The 19,394-nt window shown below is 38.8% G+C and overlaps 1 protein-coding gene across 1 annotated transcript in view; it reads left to right on the forward strand.

Moving 5' to 3' along the window:
• Window positions 1-19,394, forward strand: part of LOC120539192 (sodium/potassium/calcium exchanger 3-like) — a 388,417-nt gene that overhangs the window by 269,614 nt on the left and 99,409 nt on the right. The window contains exons 5-6 of the mRNA XM_039769038.1: window positions 9,134-9,218; window positions 19,286-19,389. Of these exons, the coding sequence (XP_039624972.1) occupies window positions 9,134-9,218; window positions 19,286-19,389 (189 nt within the window). The remainder of the gene's footprint in view (window positions 1-9,133; window positions 9,219-19,285; window positions 19,390-19,394) is intronic.

Below are 19,394 nucleotides of genomic sequence, written 5' to 3' on the forward strand. Positions count from 1 at the left end.
TCCACTCTCTTTACTTTCCTCCTCTCCTCCTGCCTCCGGACACGTCTCCCCCCTCTTCTTCTCCTTTTTCTTCTTCGGCCAACAGGAGCCCAATTTCCGCCAGCACCCTGTTTGCTAACAGTACTGGTAGTGGTCGTTGTTAACCCGGGGCTCGACCGATCCGGTATGGAAATTTGGATTGTTGTTCGCATATTGATTTGGCAAAATTTTACACCAGATGCCCATCCTGATGTAACCATCTCCTTTATCCGGGCTTGGGACCAGCACAAAGAAACACACTGGTTTTTGCATCCTGTTGACCTGTCAGCCAGTTCTGAGAAGTGACAAGTAGCCAGTACAAACTGGCAAAAAAAACAAAAAAATTCTTCAGTGCACATACACAGCATTGACCCGCTTAAAAGGGAGCTACAATACAGTCTGTACATCATATTCAGCATTTTTGAGGTGTAATATGTTTGTCATGACAACACACATCATAATAATGGCTCAGTGTATATACTGTAAATCATCATTTAGCTGGTGTGACTTTATTTCCCTGCTTTATTAAGGGTGTTGTCCTTTCCTACTTACACATGGGTCAGAGTTTCTGTAAATATACTGTCACAAATAAATACACAAATTAAAGAAATTTTGGACAGCCACCCTTATAATGTATCCTGGCTGCAAATGTAGAAATGTTTAAAGAGTTGTTGACAACACTGAGTCCAAAACAGAACTGATCACAGATAGTAAAGATGGCAGCTTTAATGCCCAGTTTAGGAAGTGACGTCATCTTTAGGGCTGGGACCGGAAGTGATGTCCTCGGGAAAGGGGCCAGACCTGGAAGTGATGTCATTGAGGGTGCCGGAACCTGGCAGGATTTCCTGGGAATGGTCTGCAAGTAACTGAGAAAGACAGTCAGTACACTCTGCCACCCCCCAGTTGGTGGTAGTATTACATCTATTCAGGCCCTTTAGCTGCCTCCTACTCACACACATGTGACAATACGCATGTTCCCCTGTCACGTTTTCTTTTATAACTCTGAGCGATTGCGTTTCAAGCCTCTTTTTGTGTGTATACAAGCTTTAAAAATCTTGCCTCAGACCACACTCCAGTTATGCATCTGTAAAATGGGGTTGAATGAATAACCTGCAATAGAGAGACATGAATTCATTGATGAATTCATCTTAATCTCCTGATAAGTGGGAGCCGATGTGTTGTTGCGTAGATGTAACATACCTAATAAAGTGGCTGCAAAGTGTACATGTGTTTTTTTTTACATTCACATCATCAGCTATCTATTAGTGATCATTGCACATTAACACTAAAACATTGCCACCTCACCAGTACAGAAAACTTAAAAAATGTGTAAAAAAAGTTGTAAGTTCTAATTAAAGCTAACCTACAGAGATGAAAATGTATTCTTAACATGCCTGAAGAACTGAAGAAGGAATCTGTCAAAGAAAAGTCAGGACATCTAGAAATGATCCAAAGCCTAGAACGTTTCCTCAGATAACAGCAGAATCTCTGTCCAGATTCCTTTACTTCTCTTTTCAGGCTCATTTTGTTTTTTATCAGATCTCAGTACAGGGTTGGGCCAGGAGAGAATTTGAATGCGAGACATGTTGGGAGTGTGGTTGGTTGGCCTGAAATGCCACACCATTTTCCCAGTGAAGAACTGATTGCAAGGTACTCATGTAAAAGTTTTAAAGTAAATGTTAAATTATCGGGCAGCATGGTGGAGCAGTGGGTAGCACTGTTGCCTCGCAGTTAGGAGGCCTGGGTTTGCTTCCCGGCTCCTCCCTGCGTGGAGTTTGCATGTTCTCCCCGTGTCTGCGTGGGTTTCCTCCCACAGTCCAAAAACATGCAGGTTAGGTGCATTGGTGATTCTAAATTGGCCCTAGTGTGTGTTTGGTGTGTGAGTATGTGTGTGTGCGCGCCCAGCGGTGGGCTGGCACACTGCCCGGGGTTTGTTTCCTGCCTTGCGCCCTGTGTAAGCTGGGATATAGCGGGTTGGATAATGGATGGATGTTAAATTATCACCCTAATTCTCTCTTATTATTAAATATCCCTTTGCATTGTTTTAAAAAAAAAGCAAATGATTTTTCTCATTCTGAATTGTAAGTCTGAATTCTCATCTTGTCCACCTAAAAACATCTCCCACAGTTCAGATACGTAACATTGCAAAATGATTGATTGCTTACAGTAACTGCATCCAGTTGCACAAGAACTGGGGCCCATGGGGGACCTTTTAGGCTGTCATTTTGTGTACTTTTCTCCCTGTCAGCAGCCAACTCAGATTCTACTTGCTGACTACAAAGGCCAAATGCCAGTTTGTTTCAAGACAAGCAGTTCATAAATCATATCGAAAGGAAGGGTGCTCACTTGATTCTGAAGCTAAACAGAACTCTGAAAGTGTTAGTTTCCTAGGGTAATTCATAATATTGGCCTGAAGAATATACAAACTGTGGCACTTTGGAAAACACTGAGCACCCATTTCACTGTTCCTGGCACCAAAATCAGTATAATTTGCCTAAAGGTCAACACATTGATGCTTCAAAATTCAAAAACAACTTTAATGGAAGTTACTTTAAGCTGGTAAGAGAAGTCAAACAGTGGATATCCTAACCTTATAAATCACATATAAATGAAGAAAGGCATATTTCCCTTATTATCCAAATAATGTCTGGCAAAAAGGGTCTCTGGCCTCAGTACAGAATGTTATGTAGGTACTTACAAAGATTCATCAGAATAATTCACCAACACCCAAATGGCCAAAATCCCAGTTGGCAATCTTCCCATTTATAACTTGTGAGGGTCATTTACATTGGGAGGCAAGTTTCAGTGACAGCAACACATCTGCTTGATGGTGGAGGAAAGGCCATACAGAGAAATAGAGAAGAGTCAATGTCTAACAAATGGCTGCACCCAGTCTATGAAGTAGCAATGCTAATCACTGCACCAACACACTACCCTGCAACACTTAAATGCACTAATTATTGATTATATAAGATGAGGTCTCAGCATATCCATATATTTAGTTCAGGTTCCTTAACGAATAAGATCTTTTGACTTTGTCATGAAATCAATAAAACGGTTGGCTTTGGCAGATCCAAGTGTGGAACACATTCAGGGCAAGTTTCTACCCAGCATTCAACTGTATTAAGTTTCAGGCTCTGCTAGGAGATAATTTAAAATGTATTTACTGCTGTGTCAGACAATATTATGGATAACACACAGGACAGGGCCTTACAGTGAAAAGGTCTTATATTAGGCACAGGTCCAGTTTCCTTGATTCAGATCCTCAGCCCAGTCGTCTATGTAGAGATTGCAGATTCTCCCCATGTCTACATGGGTTTTCACTGAGGTACTCAGACTTCCCTTCTGTTATCAGATCTCAATGCAGTTATGCATCTACTAGCTACGTCTGAATGAATTATCTGCAGTAGAGAGACGCTACAGGCTAACAGAATGGTTTTGGCAGTCTGTTGATTTCATGCCCTGATGAGTTCACTGAGCTCTGCTTATAGATGGAAACTAACTTGTTGTTAGGTAGGTGTAAAGTATGTAATACAGTGATAACTGTGCAATTGAGGTGAATTAGCAATTTTAAATCTGACTATCCACAACTGTGAGTTTAGGGATTAGGCAGGTTAGGCGATGTCAAGGAGGTCTTAGTTGGGGTGATTCAAACCTCCATATTCTTGATATACAGGTTCAGATTGGCAAGAATTTTTAATACTGCGCAGTTCTGCTTTGTGCTCTTGCTGGCACATGAGCTTGTAGGTTAAATTCCCTCCCTCTTGAGGTGCTTCTGAAAGCCTTCCCCTCCAAAAACATCTTAATGTTTCAATTTTGTTGAACATTTTAATTTCAGAGATCAAAACTAGCCTCTAGGGGAATGCAAAGTTTATGCTGAAAAGCTGTTGCAATGCCACACTGAATTTGTATACCTGTTCCTGTAAACTGCATCAAGTCTTTCCGAGTGAACTAGAGCAAGCAGGTTAAAAATCAAAACAGAATAAGCAATTCCTGTGGCAAGCTTTGAAAAAAACAAAATAAAAAAGCCTTATTATGGAGCCCCTGCAGCTTCAAATAGTGATCACAGAAATGCCAGCCTGACTACCTGCCTACTGGAGATCTGCAATGAGAACTCTAAATCCAAAGAAGGACAGTCTGGCATTCTGGGAGACCAAGGTGAAAATTCAGCTTGTTCATTTAGAATGGATCCTTCCTGTGGAGTGAAGCTGTCATCCCTCATAATGAGTCATTGGCTTTTCTGTAACATTCCTCGACATCGAATTGAGTCTGTTACAAAAACTGCATGCATGTGTGACTCACAGACACCAATAATGAGACCTTGTCAAATCCACTACATCTGCTGCTCTGCCTTTCTTAAGTCTGCTCTGTTCTACTGTAGTGTTCATGAAATGGTCCAAAACATTTGGATGTCCTTTGTGGGTTTTCTGTTTCTCTCCCTTATTGGTGCAAGTGCATATGTAAATACCTGTGCCTCCTAGTTTTAAATTAGATTTATTAAGTATTTATAGGAAGTAGTTCTTCTCTCAGACAGAAACAGTCTGTGGTAAATGTCCTCCTGCAAGGTTTCCTTTGGATGAACATGTTAGCAAATTAATTTAGTGTGAATAAGAAAGAAACACAGACAAGGAATTTTAAGATCAGACGGTAGCAGTAAGTACAATTTTGTGTTGTATGGAAAGGTTATATCATACAGTTGTTATATGTAAAGTAAGATGCCTGTCAGCTTACAGATACAGGAGCTGACTAACAGAAAACACTGGATGATAAATAATGTACTATGCCAAAGCACCGTTAATTGTCTCTCAAGGACATAACATTTGTTCCATGTTTAATTGGGCTAATTTGGAATGAAAGCTGTATGGTACAGTACATGGTTCAAGCAGGCTGAATTCAAAACCTGGTAGCATTCACAGCCAAATGAAAATATTAGTGTATTCAAACATATTCCATCCCACATATCAGGGTCTTGTAGACCAAGAATATATCCTGGCAGTGCTGAATGTAAGGTGATAAACCCCTGTAGTAATTAACATAGATATAAGACTACTGGCTAAAACCCTTGCCTGGAGATTAAATAATGTAATTTGCTAAACTAATCCACCCTGATCGGTCAAGTTTTCCTTACTCTCATTTTTGCATCAGATAATGCTTGACTCATCCCCTAACTCTAAGTTCTTGCCAGTGTTCCTCTCATAGGGCTTGAAATGCTTTTGACTATTTCATCTGATTACACTGTGACCATGGTAGACTTTACAGTGGGGAGTATTTTAAGAAAGGATAAAAATGTGTACCTCTCATCTCCTTGTGAGGTTTGCAAACACTTCTACATCATAATGGGTTTTCTTCCAACATCCAACACACATGCATGCAGCAATCATTTGGTGTGCTGTGGCATTTTATTAAGGAGCTTAATGTCTACCAATAACTACACTACCTACACAAGGCTGGGTGGGTGCATGGATTTCCACAATTTATTTCAGAGTTTGCCAAAATTGAGATCTATCAGAACAGATGATATTTTTCCAATCGTCTTTAATCCAGTTTGGAGAATATCAGCCCACTGCAGCTTCATCATCCTGTTTCTAGCACACAACAGTGAAACCATGCATGGTCTATTGTTGCTGTTGCCCATCTTTTTCAAGGTATGGGGCCTTGTGCATTCAGACATTCTCAGCCACACACCACTGTTCTATGCAGATGTTATATGAGCATTTGTGACCTTTCAATTGCCATTCTTCTCTAGACTATTTCATTAATAAGTGGTTTTCACCAACAGAATCTCTACACTGGATGCAGTAGTGCATGGATCTACCATGTCAAAGTCTTTTGTGTTACATGCCTTGCCTATTCTGAAATATGGTCAAATAACAAGTAAAACTCCTAACCTTGTTTACATGCTATATACTTAGTTGCTTCCACACGACTGGCTGTTTGGAGGAGATGGTTATTTGTATTAGTGAGTAGAAGGACCTACTAGAGTGGGGAGAAAATGCATTTCTTCCAACATTAAACAGATCATCTCCTTCCCGTTCTCCAATATTGTACATCCTTTCAGTTTTTTTAGTCTCTTTCACACTACTGTCCAGTACAGACTGATCTGACCTTCATCTGAACAGAATGAGCTATGTACCTTAGCCCTCAAGTCACTTCTTTAGGCTTCAGTGCTTTTTTTTTAAGCTCCAGTTAACACCTACAGCCTAAATGGTAAATGCAAAAGGAAGTTGGACTGGAGGACATAGAAATTAAGATAACAGAAATCATTATCCTATGTAAAACTGTTTTTATTTGTAAATTTTTCTACAAATGCAAATAACGCTTGCAAGGCATGTTTTTGATAATATATTATACATAATATGCTTAAAAACATGCCTCAAAGATATATTTTTTTGAAGTTTAATTTACAGTAGTTCCTCAAATACAATTTAAGGCAATCCTTGCACATATAAATATTCTGCACATAGCATTCTAAATAATACACATGTCTACAATATTTATGCTCCTGATTATAATTGCACTTAGTATAGAAAACTGGTATTTAGTAATCAATTGCAGAAAAGTTTGATAAAAATTTCCATCTTGTAAATACATTCAAACTGGTGTAATTATTTTCTTGTATCTGAATCAAACATTTTGTCTTTTTTTAAGTATTCATCCATTCATTTTTTTTCTGCACCTCCTTAAAGTGCTAATTTATAACAGAGGACACTCACACAAGCACACATCCAAATTAGGCAAATTAAGAATCACCATCCTATCAGGCATGTTTTTGGTGTGAAAACCAAGAGAGAAATACTGAGAGACAAAGGGAGAACTTGCAAAGCCATCGCAGATAATTTCTCAACCAGAGCTGGAGCTGTAAAGCAGCAGCACAAGCTACCACGCTATTACATGCCATCTTTCCCAGATGAAATGTAGATTTATGTAATTCTGTTTCCTGAAGACCTGATTTATTCTGGAGATAGGTACATGGTGCATGAATAGCATTTATTTCCTCCTGTCTGACTTTCAATGTAAATTTAACTCAAGGTCATGGGGTGCTGCAGTCAATCCCAGTAGAGCTAGGTTCCAAAGAAAGGACCAGCCATTGACAAAATCTCTTATATGTATTTCTGTTCTGGTTCGTCCTGCTTCCACTTCAAAACCGGTCCCGCCCACACAAAGCTGACACGGCATTTCTCGATTCCTATTCGTCCTCTTTCAAGTGCTTCCCCACGCTGCCTGCAGCCTCCCATACACCTTGCTATTTTCATTATGGTGCAACAGTTGTTTCCTAAGCCTACGTTATAAAATGAACAATAGTATCTTCTCTGTCGACGGGTTTTTGTACAATGTCATCTCTATTCCGGGATCTGGCAACTGTCGTTTCCAGCAAAACACCTATTCACAATTTCACAGGGAGCCAGTGAAGTTGAGAGAGAGTAGGTGTAATATGTTCAGTGGATTTAGAACAGCAGGTTATTATCCTGGCAGCAGAATTTTGAATGAGTTGTAAGCAATCGATACATTTTTGTGGGATGCCAGTTAGAATAGCATTACAGTAATCTACTGTATACGTGAGGTGACTCGGGCATTAACCAATACTTCAGTACTGTGTTGCATAAGAACAGGACGAAGTCTAGAAATGTTTCGGAGATGGAAGAAGGCAGTCCAAGAAATGTTACTTATATGGGAGGAATTATTTAATAATAATAATAATTATTATTATTATTATTTAATAATTGCCGTTATTAGTGTATAAATGGATATAAATAATTGCATGTAAATGATTCACCAAAATCTGTTGTATGTAAACGATACTGTTTTAAACGTTATTGTTTTTTCATCAGAAAACCCAGTTTCCACATCTACCTGTTTTAGTTTAAATGGCACTTTTGCTACTCTTAATAGGGCGGACGCGCTGACGTATCATGTCGACTGGGCAACACAGTGAATACGGCGTTCATCTATATATGTCTATGCTCTCGACCATTGGCATTGGTTTCGCTCCTTGCTATTGGTTTCGCTCCTTACTATTTTCGTTATACTGCGACGGTTGTTTCCTAAGCCCATGTTATGAAATGAACGACAGTATCCCCTCTGTCGACAGGTATTTGTACAACGTCATCTCAATTCTGACAGGCAACTTCCTGTTCCTATCAATGGGTTATTTCTTGACACAAATCTCTCCAGCAAAACACCTATTCACAACTGCGTCTTTCAAGAAGTATTTCTTTCTTCTTGATTTCTGAATTCCTTTCTCACCATTTTCCATTCCTATTCTTACACCGCCGTATGCTACGGGCATCGCTAGTAAATATTTCATCAAATAAAATGAAGGCAATGATGCCATTTCAACTTGAGTTGCATATATGATTTTGCGAAGCTCATAAAATCTGAACAAAAACAACATCATATGGACAACTTTATCCATGATCCCCCAGTACCTAACAAACAACTACTTTAACATAAACACAGTTTATTTTTCAGATTATAGTAAAAGACTGTTATTGTCAGGATGCTAACTTCATACAGCATATAGATAAGAGTTTTTGGTGGATTAACAGAGCTCCTTAAAAAGTGTCTAACGACTAAGCAGATCGCAAGTATCTATAGCAGATCCTGAACTGAAATCTTCATTTTTACAATAAGCAGTAATGGACCTGAACTGTAAAAAATTGTAAAAAGTCTGATAAAAGAAAGTCACTTTTTCTTCTCATTTCTTGCCAAGATTAAGTGCACGCACTAGGCTTTCTTTACATTGGCAGAACAGACAGTTTCTCAAAACACTGAAAATTGTATTTATCAATTACCACTAAAGCTCAACGTCAATTGCAATGGTAATTAAAAGCTGCACTTTCTGATTAAGCAAAATTCTGCTTACTGAATCCTGCTTGGCCTTTCACTTTTACAAAAATACATTACACTTCTGTTTAGCATGACAAGACTTTCAGGCTTTGGCCTTTTGCCTGAAATCTGTCAGTTGAAAAGGTTAAAGCATCTCTCATTGGGGCACTTTGATAGAATCATCCATGACATGGAAATCTCACACTGCCTCCAACACTTGTGAAAACAATCTATTAAAAATTAAAGTAAAATGCCCCGTGAACCTATGTTGTTCTCTTTATTCTTTCAGAACCTTCATCTAAGTGAAGATGTGGCAGGAGCAACATTCATGGCAGCTGGCAGCTCTGCACCAGAACTGTTCACTTCTCTGATTGGTGAGTCTATTTGCTAGTAGTCAATGGATGAGTGTTTCCCCAAAGGCTACTCAGTCACCCATGTATTTTGAACTTTATGCCATCATCAAGAAGATGTGGCCTCTATGGATTTGGTTGAGCAACTTAATGAAAGGAGAGAAGTATGAAAGACATCTATTACCATTTCAAATAAAAGATAAACATAGAATGGTTATTTGACAAAGGCAGGAGACACTGTAAAAGAGTGCAACAGTCTTTAATAGCATTATTATTACAATAAACTTGTTGTACATAAGTTGTTAAGGCCAGGAGCATAAGACTACAGCTATTTTTAGTGGTGCAATATGTAATATTTCTGCCCCCTAGTTTGTGGACTCATGGTGTTTGCACGCTTTTGATTTTGGGGGTTTTCTCTAACAACATTCATGCTTGCTGCTATTCAGTTAATCAGTTTTGAATTGCTTCCTCATATTAGTTGTGGGTGTTTAAATAGACCTTGTGACGGACAGACATCCCACCTAGAGCGTGTACTTCCCTTTGTGTCCCTTGTGTACTCTCTGACTCCAACTCTCTGAAAATATCTACATGAAAAATACAAGAACTTGAGAAGGGCTATAGTTTTGCCATTTGATGTCAGTATCAATATCATAATTGTGTAAGAGTTTAATGATTGTTTTAGTATAATAATATCTGTACAATACATTCAAAAAGTATTCAGACTGCTGTGTTGCAGGTTTATGCTGAAATTATTTGAATTCATTTGTCCCTCATCAAACAACACTCAAAACCATACAATAACAAAACGAAAACAGGATTTTGGAATTTTTTGCAAATTTAAAATAAAAAAACTGAAATATAGCATCAACACAATTATTTAGACCCTTTAATCAGTACTTACTTGAAGCATCTTTGGCAGTGTTTACAGCTTGGAGTCTTCTTAAGTATGATGCAACAAGCTTTGCACATCTGGACTTATGGATTTTCTTCAATTCTTCTTTGTAGATCATCTCAAGCTCTGTCAGGCTGGATGGAAACTATTAGTGGAAAGCTATTTTCAGGTCTCTCCAAGAATATATGATAGGATTTTGGACTCTGTCTGGGACACTCAAGAATATTTACAGAGCTGCCCCAAAGCCACTCTTGTGCTGTCTTTGCTTTTTGTTTAGGGTCATTGTTGTGTTGGAAGGTGAACCTTTGATTCACTGTGTGGTCCGGATGTACTTCTTCTGTGCAGCTTTCGCTTGACACTGACCAGTCTGTTACTTTTAAAAAAAAGGAAAAAAAATGCACCATGATGCTGCCACCATCTTGCTATTTTTCTTCATCATTGGAATAGTATTGCGCAATTGACAAACAGTGCCAGGTTCCCTTGAGACACAACACTTAGAATTGGGGCTAAACAGTTCAATCTTGGTTTCATGAGACCAGAGAATCTGATTTCTCACATTCTAAGAGTCCTTTAGGTGTCCTTTCACAAATATTTACTAAGGAAATACGTCCATCTGGCAACTCTGCCATAAAGCCCAGATCGTTTGAGTGTTGTAGTGATAGTTGTCCCTCTTGAAGTTTTTCTCATCACCAAATAGCTCTGGAGCTCAGCCAGACTGATCATCAGATTATTGGTCACCTCTCTTACCAAGACCGTTACATTTACATTTACATTCATTTGCTTAGCAGATGCTTTTATCCCAAGTGACTTACAAAAGAAGTAAACATAATCAAGTAACTTTAGGCTAGGGCCTGTTTGTTTATCAAGTGTTATAGGACAGGTAACTAAAGTCAAATGCCATAAAGTGAAGAGATGTAATAACTAATCTAATATATAAATGTTTACGTGTGGAAGTGTGTGTGTCTGTTCGGCACGGAAGTGAGAGGTGGAGTCGGCAAAGCGAAACCTCTGAAGAAAGAGTCACATGCTTAGCGGCTAATACAGAAGTGAGGTGAGCACAACGGAAAAACAGTATCCCTTTCACTTTTTCTCCTGTCACTCATACACAAGCAAGGCGAGCATGCTGGCAAAAGGAAACCTCCAAAGAAAGACAATCATTTAGCCGCTAATGCACTAACAGTGCAGGCATATTGGCAAAACGAAACCTCCTAGGAGAGAGTTGCTCAAAGTAGTTCCTTTCAATTACCTGACATCTCTACATTTCAACATATTTTCTGATGATTTCAATAGTTTCTAGGACCCTGTGCTTACACAGCTAGTAACGTATAATCATAGATTATACTTAATACAGCAATTAAACTTAAACAACAAATTAACCAACAATTTGGCAGATATTTACAGAACAGAAGGGTTTTCTATTGCTTCTAAAAAATAAATTGAAGGAGTCAGCAGTATGGATGGAGACTTGATACCATGCAGAGGTACCAAGGCAAACCTGAGTAGGCGAGCAGATATAAAGCACTTCACCAGTGCCTCCATTTACACAGGTGCTGATCCATTGACTACTCTGTACACAAGTATCAGGTATTTCAACTTAATGCGTGCTACTACAAGGAGCCAATGTAGCATTTCCATTGATGCCAGTGTCAGAGTGGGTGGCAAGAAAGATGTTGTGGTTGACTGTATGAAAGGTACAAGAGAGATCTAGCAGGATCAGACAGATGACATGTTGGTAGCTCTAGCAAGTCGTAACTGTTCGTCCACTGTTAGTAGAGCCGTCTCAGTTAAGTGCTTCCTCTTGAAGCTGGACTGGTTGTTATCAAACATTCAATTCTGTACAAGGAAGGCAGAGGTCTAGTTAGAAACAGCATGTTCAAGTGTTTTGGAAAGAAAGGAAAGGAGAGAGACAGGCCTATATTTGTTAACTTGGGATGGATGAAGTGTTGATTTTTTGAGAGGTGGAGTTATCAGAGCAAGTTTGAAGATGGTAGGAAACATGCCTGAGCTGAGTGAGGTGTTAATGATGTGTGTAATTGCTGGAATGAGTGAGAAGGAGATGGCCTGAAAGAGATGTGACTGGATAGTGTCAAGTGGACATGTACTTGGGTGATTGGAGAGGAGGTTGGAAACTTCAGTGGAAGAGAGTGGAGAAAATGTGGAGTATGTTTGTTTGTTGCTTGGAAGGAGATATAGTAGATAGTAGCAAGAGTGAGAACTGACTACTGATGGCACCCATTTCATCTTGCAAAAAGGTGGCAAAGTCATCAGCAGACAAGTAGGTTAGAGAAGGAGGTGGAGGAGGGTTAGGAAGCGAAGTGAAAGTAGAGAACAGAGAGTATGTGCCAGTAGTGCTGTTAATTCTAGTCTACTGTATATAGGTGGCCTTATTCCACAATTGCTCAGTTTCGCTAGGCAGCCATCTCCACATAGACTCAAAATTGTTTCAAACTTCTTCCTGTCACAAATTATGGAAGTCACTCTTGTCTTGGGAACCTTCAATGCTGCAGAAAATATTTGTAGCTTTTCCCAGATCTGTCTCTATGCCATATAGGCAATTCTTCAAACTCATGGTTTTGGTTTTGCTCTGACACACATTGTGAACTGTGTGACATTCTATAGACAGCCTTGTGGCTTTCCTAATCATGACCAATAAATTGAATTGACCAAAGGTGGACTCCAAACAAGGCGCATCCTTCCTTCTGTTTGCCATTCTGTGGTGTTGAGTGTTGCTTGACAATGGAAAAAAAAATAATTTAAACAATTTTAATGAAAGGCTACAAAACAGCATAATTTGAAAAAATTGAATGGATACGACTGCTATCTGAATGCACTATATGCACTTGTTATAACATTGAAAAAACCATGCCTTACAAATTAAACATTTCTTCCTGTCTTCATCGTTGATGTAGTGTGTCCCACTGGGGTAACTCTTCAAACTAGAGTATAGGCAATAAACACACAGGGCCAGGCCTGCAGAATAGGATAGATGTGACATCTCTTCCCTTTCGTTGGTCTGACTTTAGAACCCCTGAGGTGTCAACATGTGTAATTGCTGCCTTGTCTGTTTTAATGCCCCAAATCAGCATAATGTTGACCAATTATTGGCCTTTTGAGACATCTAATAATTATGAACTACACCATTATTGTCACCATGCTTTAGTTATTTTCATTATCATTTGAAATTGGAATGAATGCAATTTTATTTCAAGTTATGAAACACATTTTAAATTTCCATTTGAAATTCATTAGCTCTTGATTCTTCTTGAAATATAAAGATATGGTGATGCTTCATTTCAGGAGTCAACATCCTAGGCACTGAACATGCACAGACTTTGCTCATATGTATATATTTGTAGTGTTTTGCTATCTCACATATCATCACTTTTCGACTGTCCATTATAATTTGTAAAACTATGGCAACATTTTTTTCTGTCATACATGTTGAACATCATCCAAACCTTGTGTCTCACCTTCCAGAAATGCCACAGTGGAATTCTTGAGCCCGTCTCTTGACTGCAGGATATTTTTCTGTTAAATGCTGACAAGGCAAGAATGATTCTTTGAAAGCATAGGATAGCACTGTAGGATACCTCTTTCAGGTTCAGGCTGAAAACATTTTGATCACCACTTGTATTATATAGTATATGCAGTATAGGTGGCATAGTGGCACAGTGATTAGTGTTCCTGCTGCACTGTTCCACTGTCATGGACTTGAATCCCATGTCCAGTTACTGTATGTTTATAAATTGGCTTTCCTCTGGGCTCCCTGGTTTTCCCCTCATATCCCCCAAGACGTACATGCTATACTGACTATATACTGGACTTGTAGAAATGTAGATGCATATATGAATGGGACTCTGTGCTAAACCGACATCCAATCCAGGATTGCTTTTGCTTGTGTCCAGTCTTATCAGGTGACACTTTATTCCCCCATGCACCAAGATTAAGCACATTTGAAAATGTTGTGTCATGTAAGCATTATAAGAACTTTCTTTCTGTGGTAATATGATGGTAATAAGAGAAGTATTCCTTAGCTGCTAGTTAAGAATTCTTTAATTGTACCCTTTAAGATCTACTTCATGGCATGAAGTCCTCAGGGGTGCTCAGCAAACAACATTTTATAGAACCTTTTAATGCACAGATAGCAACAATTTCCCTGAAGCTGTAATGAAGAGGTCAATGAGCAGAGGTTGATTACTGGTCTGTCTCATTCAGTGGGGAGATGGTGTTATTTAATCAACCTGATCAAGCTAGACTAAGACTGAGGTCATAATGGAAATGAGGGAAATTTTAAAGGCCACACTGAGAATTATGTAGTGGTAAAAGACAAGAAAAAAAAGGTTGACCTTTTCACTATTGGTAGGTGAACTAATAAGGTCATTTTGTTTTTTAGCCAGGTGCCTTTATATTATTCTTAACCTAAAGTGCCTACCAGTCTGTTAACACTTGATGGTTTGTATTATTTCACTTGGGTGTGTCATATCAATGAAGTGATTAACACAACTGCCTTGTGGCTCTTGACACCTGTGTTCAGTTCAGTACTGTCAACATGCCCTCAATAAAGCCATTGCTTTAGTAGCAACCAATATCCTAGAAATATCAATGTGAGGGTTCTTGGCAACTCTAAAATGTCTTTATTGTAATGAGTTGCAGTGATCCAGCCAGCCATTCCTTTCTTTGATACGGTTTCCACAACACAGAATATATAGTAGCAATCAATCCTGAACAGGACATTGTTCAGTCAGTTTTTGGAAGAGTGTCTCTGATTCATACAGTTCCCATTTAGGGTTGCCAGTTAACCTAACACACATATCCTTGGAATAAGGACGTATATGAGAATACCTAAGCAAACGTCACAGAGTTATGAGGATAATGTGCACACTCCACAGTGGCAGGGCCAGGATTTGAACCCATGTTCCCCCCCTAAGCACTTAGCCACCATGTAGACCATGAGATCCATGGTTTTTTTAAACAATTTTTTTTCCTAGTGCTACACTGCTTGTCAGAGAGAGGTATTAATACTGACAGAGTCATTATACAGAGATTCAAAGTAGGGCATCGGCACATGAGGTTAAAGTAGAAGATTTTGTAAAAATCATAAGAGGAGCCATTGACACTAAATTCTCAGAGAAACACATATTGGGATGGACTGAAGGTCAGATGATTTTCAATTCAATTTCCCAAGCACGTGTATGTAAATTTAATTGGTGACTTTTAATTGTCCTCATATAATTGAAACATGTCACAGCAGGTGATGAATCATGAGTGTACAGCACCTACAGACATTTTTTCATTCCTAAAGTTGAAATCCACCCTGAATGGTTACTGATTTTGAACGGTAGACAATTCGTCACAATACCTATGCGACATTCCACAAAGTGAGTTCCAGGAAGCATTAGAGAAATTGAAAAACTATTGGGAGTGCTGTATAAATAGAGGAGGGAATTACTTTGAAGGAGATACAGTAAGTCTGAAGCATATACAGTATATAAATGTTTTTTGAAGAAGTATAATTTCTGTTTGGACAGACCTTGTAACACCACATAGCAAAGCACAAACACTTTTATGGAGCTCACTCTGAAAGATGCAGTTCTGGTGCTTGCGTAAGTCCTTGGAGGCTTTCACAAACCTTGGAAAAACCTTTATTTTTTGCCACTTCCTAATTAAGTTGTTTTAATACCTCATTTGTGAAGTGTTGCTTCCTTTTTCTTTAACCATTTGTTCTTTTTTGCATGCAAGTATTGTCACATTTTGAGCCCATTTATAGATTTTTGACTAATAGATTCATTTAATTTGGTCTTTTATTTATGTACTGTACTTTATTAGTGGGCGGTAAGTGTATATGCTATATTGTCACAACAAACATGTGCGGATGTTAAAAAAGCTTAACAAAAATCACTTAATGCAAAAGTATGGTACATAAATAAAATTATGTGATATCATCTACTGTTAAATTCTGCTCCGTACTTATAACATTTTTATTTTTATACTGTATTAAGGATTTGTTCTGTTCTGTGTATTGTACTGTATTGTATTGACCCTCTTCTTTTTGACACCCCCGACCTACCTGGAAAGGGGGCTGTCTTTGAACTGCCTTTCCCAAGGTTTCTTCCATTTTTTCCCTACAAAGGTTTTTTGGGAGTTTTTCCTTGTCTTTTTAGAGAGTCAAGGCTGGGGGGCTGTCAAGAGGCAGGGCCTGTTAAAGCCCATTGGGGCACTTCTTGTGTGATTTTGGGCTATACAAAAAATAAATTGTATTGTATTGTATTGTATTAGGTTCTTCTGTTCAAACCACCTGTTGATGCAAATACCTAATCAGCCAGTAACATGGCAGCAAGACAATGCATTTAAGCATGACAATGTTAAGCTGACCAGCTCAAGTTTAAACTGAGTATCAGAATGAGGAAGGAAGATGATTTAAGTGACTTTGAATGCAACATGGCTGTTGGTGCTAAACGGGTTGGTCTGAGTTTTTCAAAAACTGCTGATTTATTGGGATTTTCACGCAAAACCTTCTCTTAGGTTTACAGAGAATGGTCTGAAAAGGGGAAAATATCCATTGAGCAACAATTCTTTGGTTGAAGATGCCAGAGGTCTGAGAAGAATGGCCAGACTGGTTCAAAGTGACAGAAAGTCAACAGTAACTCAAATAACCACTTGTTACAACCAAAGTATGCAGAAGAGCATCTCTGAATGCACTACGTGTTGAACCTGTAGATGGGCTACAGCAGCAGGAGACCACAGCGCCTGCCACGCCATTCTGGCATCAACAGGCAACTGAGGCTACAATTTGTATAGGCTCACCAAAATTGGACAATAGAAGATTGGATAAACATTGCCTGACCTAATGACTCTCAATTTCTGCTGCAACATTCAGATGGTAGGGTCAAAATTTGGCATCAACAACATGAAAACATGGATCCATTCTGCCTTGTATCAACGGTTCTGGCTGCTGGTGGTGGTGTAATGATGTGGGGGATATTTTATTGGCACACTTTGAGCAAATTATTACAAACTAAGTATTGTTTAAATTCCACAGCCTACCTGAGTATTGTTGCTGACCTTGTCCATCCCTTTATGATCCCTCTTCTGATGGCTACTTCCAGCAGGATGACACTCCATGCCACAAAGGTGAAATCATCTCAAACTATTTTCTTGAAAGTAACAATGAGTTCACTGTACTCAAATGACCTCCAAAGTTACCAGATCTCAATCCAACAGAGCATCTTTTGGATGTGGTGGAACAGGAGATTCACATCATGGATGTGCAGATGGCAAATTTGCAGCAACTGTGTGATGCTATTATGTCAACATGGACCAAAATCCCTGAGGAATGTTTCCAACACCTTGTTGCCATGAAGAATTAAAGCATTCTGAAGACAAAAGGGGATCCATCCCTGTATTAGCAAGATATACCTAATAAAGTGGCCGGTGCATGTATTTACCGCTTCAAATACGTGGGATCAATGTTCACATTATCAACATTCTGTGGTTTTTTGATGTGGATGCTGTGGATGATTCAACCAAAAATCCTTTAACTTCACTCATTAAATGTCAGATAACAAAAGGCTTCCAGAAACACCCTCACAAAACTCATTCATTCTTTACCTACGTTGTTCTCAATCTTTTTCTTTATTCCCTAAGATCTATCATTTCTGCAAAAGGCACCCCATGTTTGATAAAGGATGGATGAGTAAAGGGACTACCAAATGGCCTTCCTGGCTTGCTCCTGGGACAAGCTTACTTGAACTTTGACTCTAAATTGTATTGTGAAAATATATATTGTACTTAGAGAGACCATTCCTACTAGATAAGCAAATGTTATAAAATAACTTAACATTCTTAAATTTAATTAATTTAATTCAAAGTCAAGAGAGGCCAAAGTTTTTTGTGAGTGCACTCACTGTAAGACAGAGAGCCAGTCCAGTGCAGGGTCTGCTCAGACACACACCCTCACTCATACTCACACTGGGCCTACATGGAGTCACCAATCAATCTAACCAGCATGTTGATGCAGATAATCCTTTAACAATTCCACAAAACCCATGTTTAATTATGTCTAATTTTCCGATTGTACCATGGTCAATTTAATGCTTACTGAATTTTGAAACAGTACAAAATACCTTTGGATGAATTCTGCTGGGGCTGCCTCTAGCAACTTGCAACCTTGAATTTGAATAAGTAGCCTCTGAAAATATCTGCAAAGAACTGGAATATTTGATTTGTCCCATGTAAATCATTTTTAGAACTATACATATATTTATTGATTTTCTTGTGATAACATAGCACCAACTGCCACCTCTTCTGCGTCAAGTTTCTATTATATTCTGTGTAATTCATCAGTATAATCTTCCTTTGAACCACTTCAGTTTTCTGTGCCACAGCTGCTGCAGGAAAGGCAGAAAAATATATTGTATTGTCTTGTTAGCCAGGTTCATTACAGGCCAAACTGTTTAAAATGTAAATAAACAGCAGTGCACTGCTTGAGCATGACATCTGTCAGCCTCCCCTGCCTGACTGTTTGGAAGTGGAGAGGCCAGCTGTCAGAAAAGCTCTGCTGAGCAGTACTCTGGCAGATGGACAATTTCATAGCACTGGAGCAACACATCAAAACGCTGTTGATTCAGTCCCACTGTACATGTCCTCTGACCCAAGTGTTTGCACTCATTACCAAAAAAATTGCAACAGACCCATTACCTGATGCCATTGAGAAATGGAGGGAGCCAACAGCAGCAGCTTAGTCATGTGTTACTCTAAGTAGGGCCAATCAAGTGATTTGTACGAGATTTAACATGTAACACCACTAAATCAGAAAATCAGTACTAATCCCAGATCATTGTATGATGTAACACTGAAATAGTTTACTAAATACAGGGTGGAAAATCTGCTGTCAGCAGAGTTACATCAGTGAAAGGTAGTGCTGTAAAGTTTAACAGAGGATAAAAAATATTCCAAGGTAGGTAGTGGGTTCGACATCTTAAGAGTGAGTTTGATTTTAGGAACAATACAACAAAATTCAATAAAGTATTCATCTCACTCAGACTTAAAAAACAGTTGGAGATCAATTCACAGTAATGTCTCTGGACATCATGCCAGTCCATTAGGACAATTTATATAATTCTGTAAGAAGAATGAAAGCCTATAATCTATGAATAAAATGTTTCAAATGTAATCTTTATTTTTTTCTTAACCCCTTCAGGAGTGTTCATCACCAAAGGAGATGTAGGTGTTGGGACCATTGTCGGGTCAGCTGTCTTTAACATCCTGGTCATTATTGGCATATGTGGCGTCTTTGCAGGACAGGTACA

This window comes from Polypterus senegalus, chromosome 11 (assembly GCF_016835505.1).
Source record: "Polypterus senegalus isolate Bchr_013 chromosome 11, ASM1683550v1, whole genome shotgun sequence".
Classification (NCBI taxonomy): Eukaryota; Metazoa; Chordata; class Cladistia; order Polypteriformes; family Polypteridae; genus Polypterus; species Polypterus senegalus.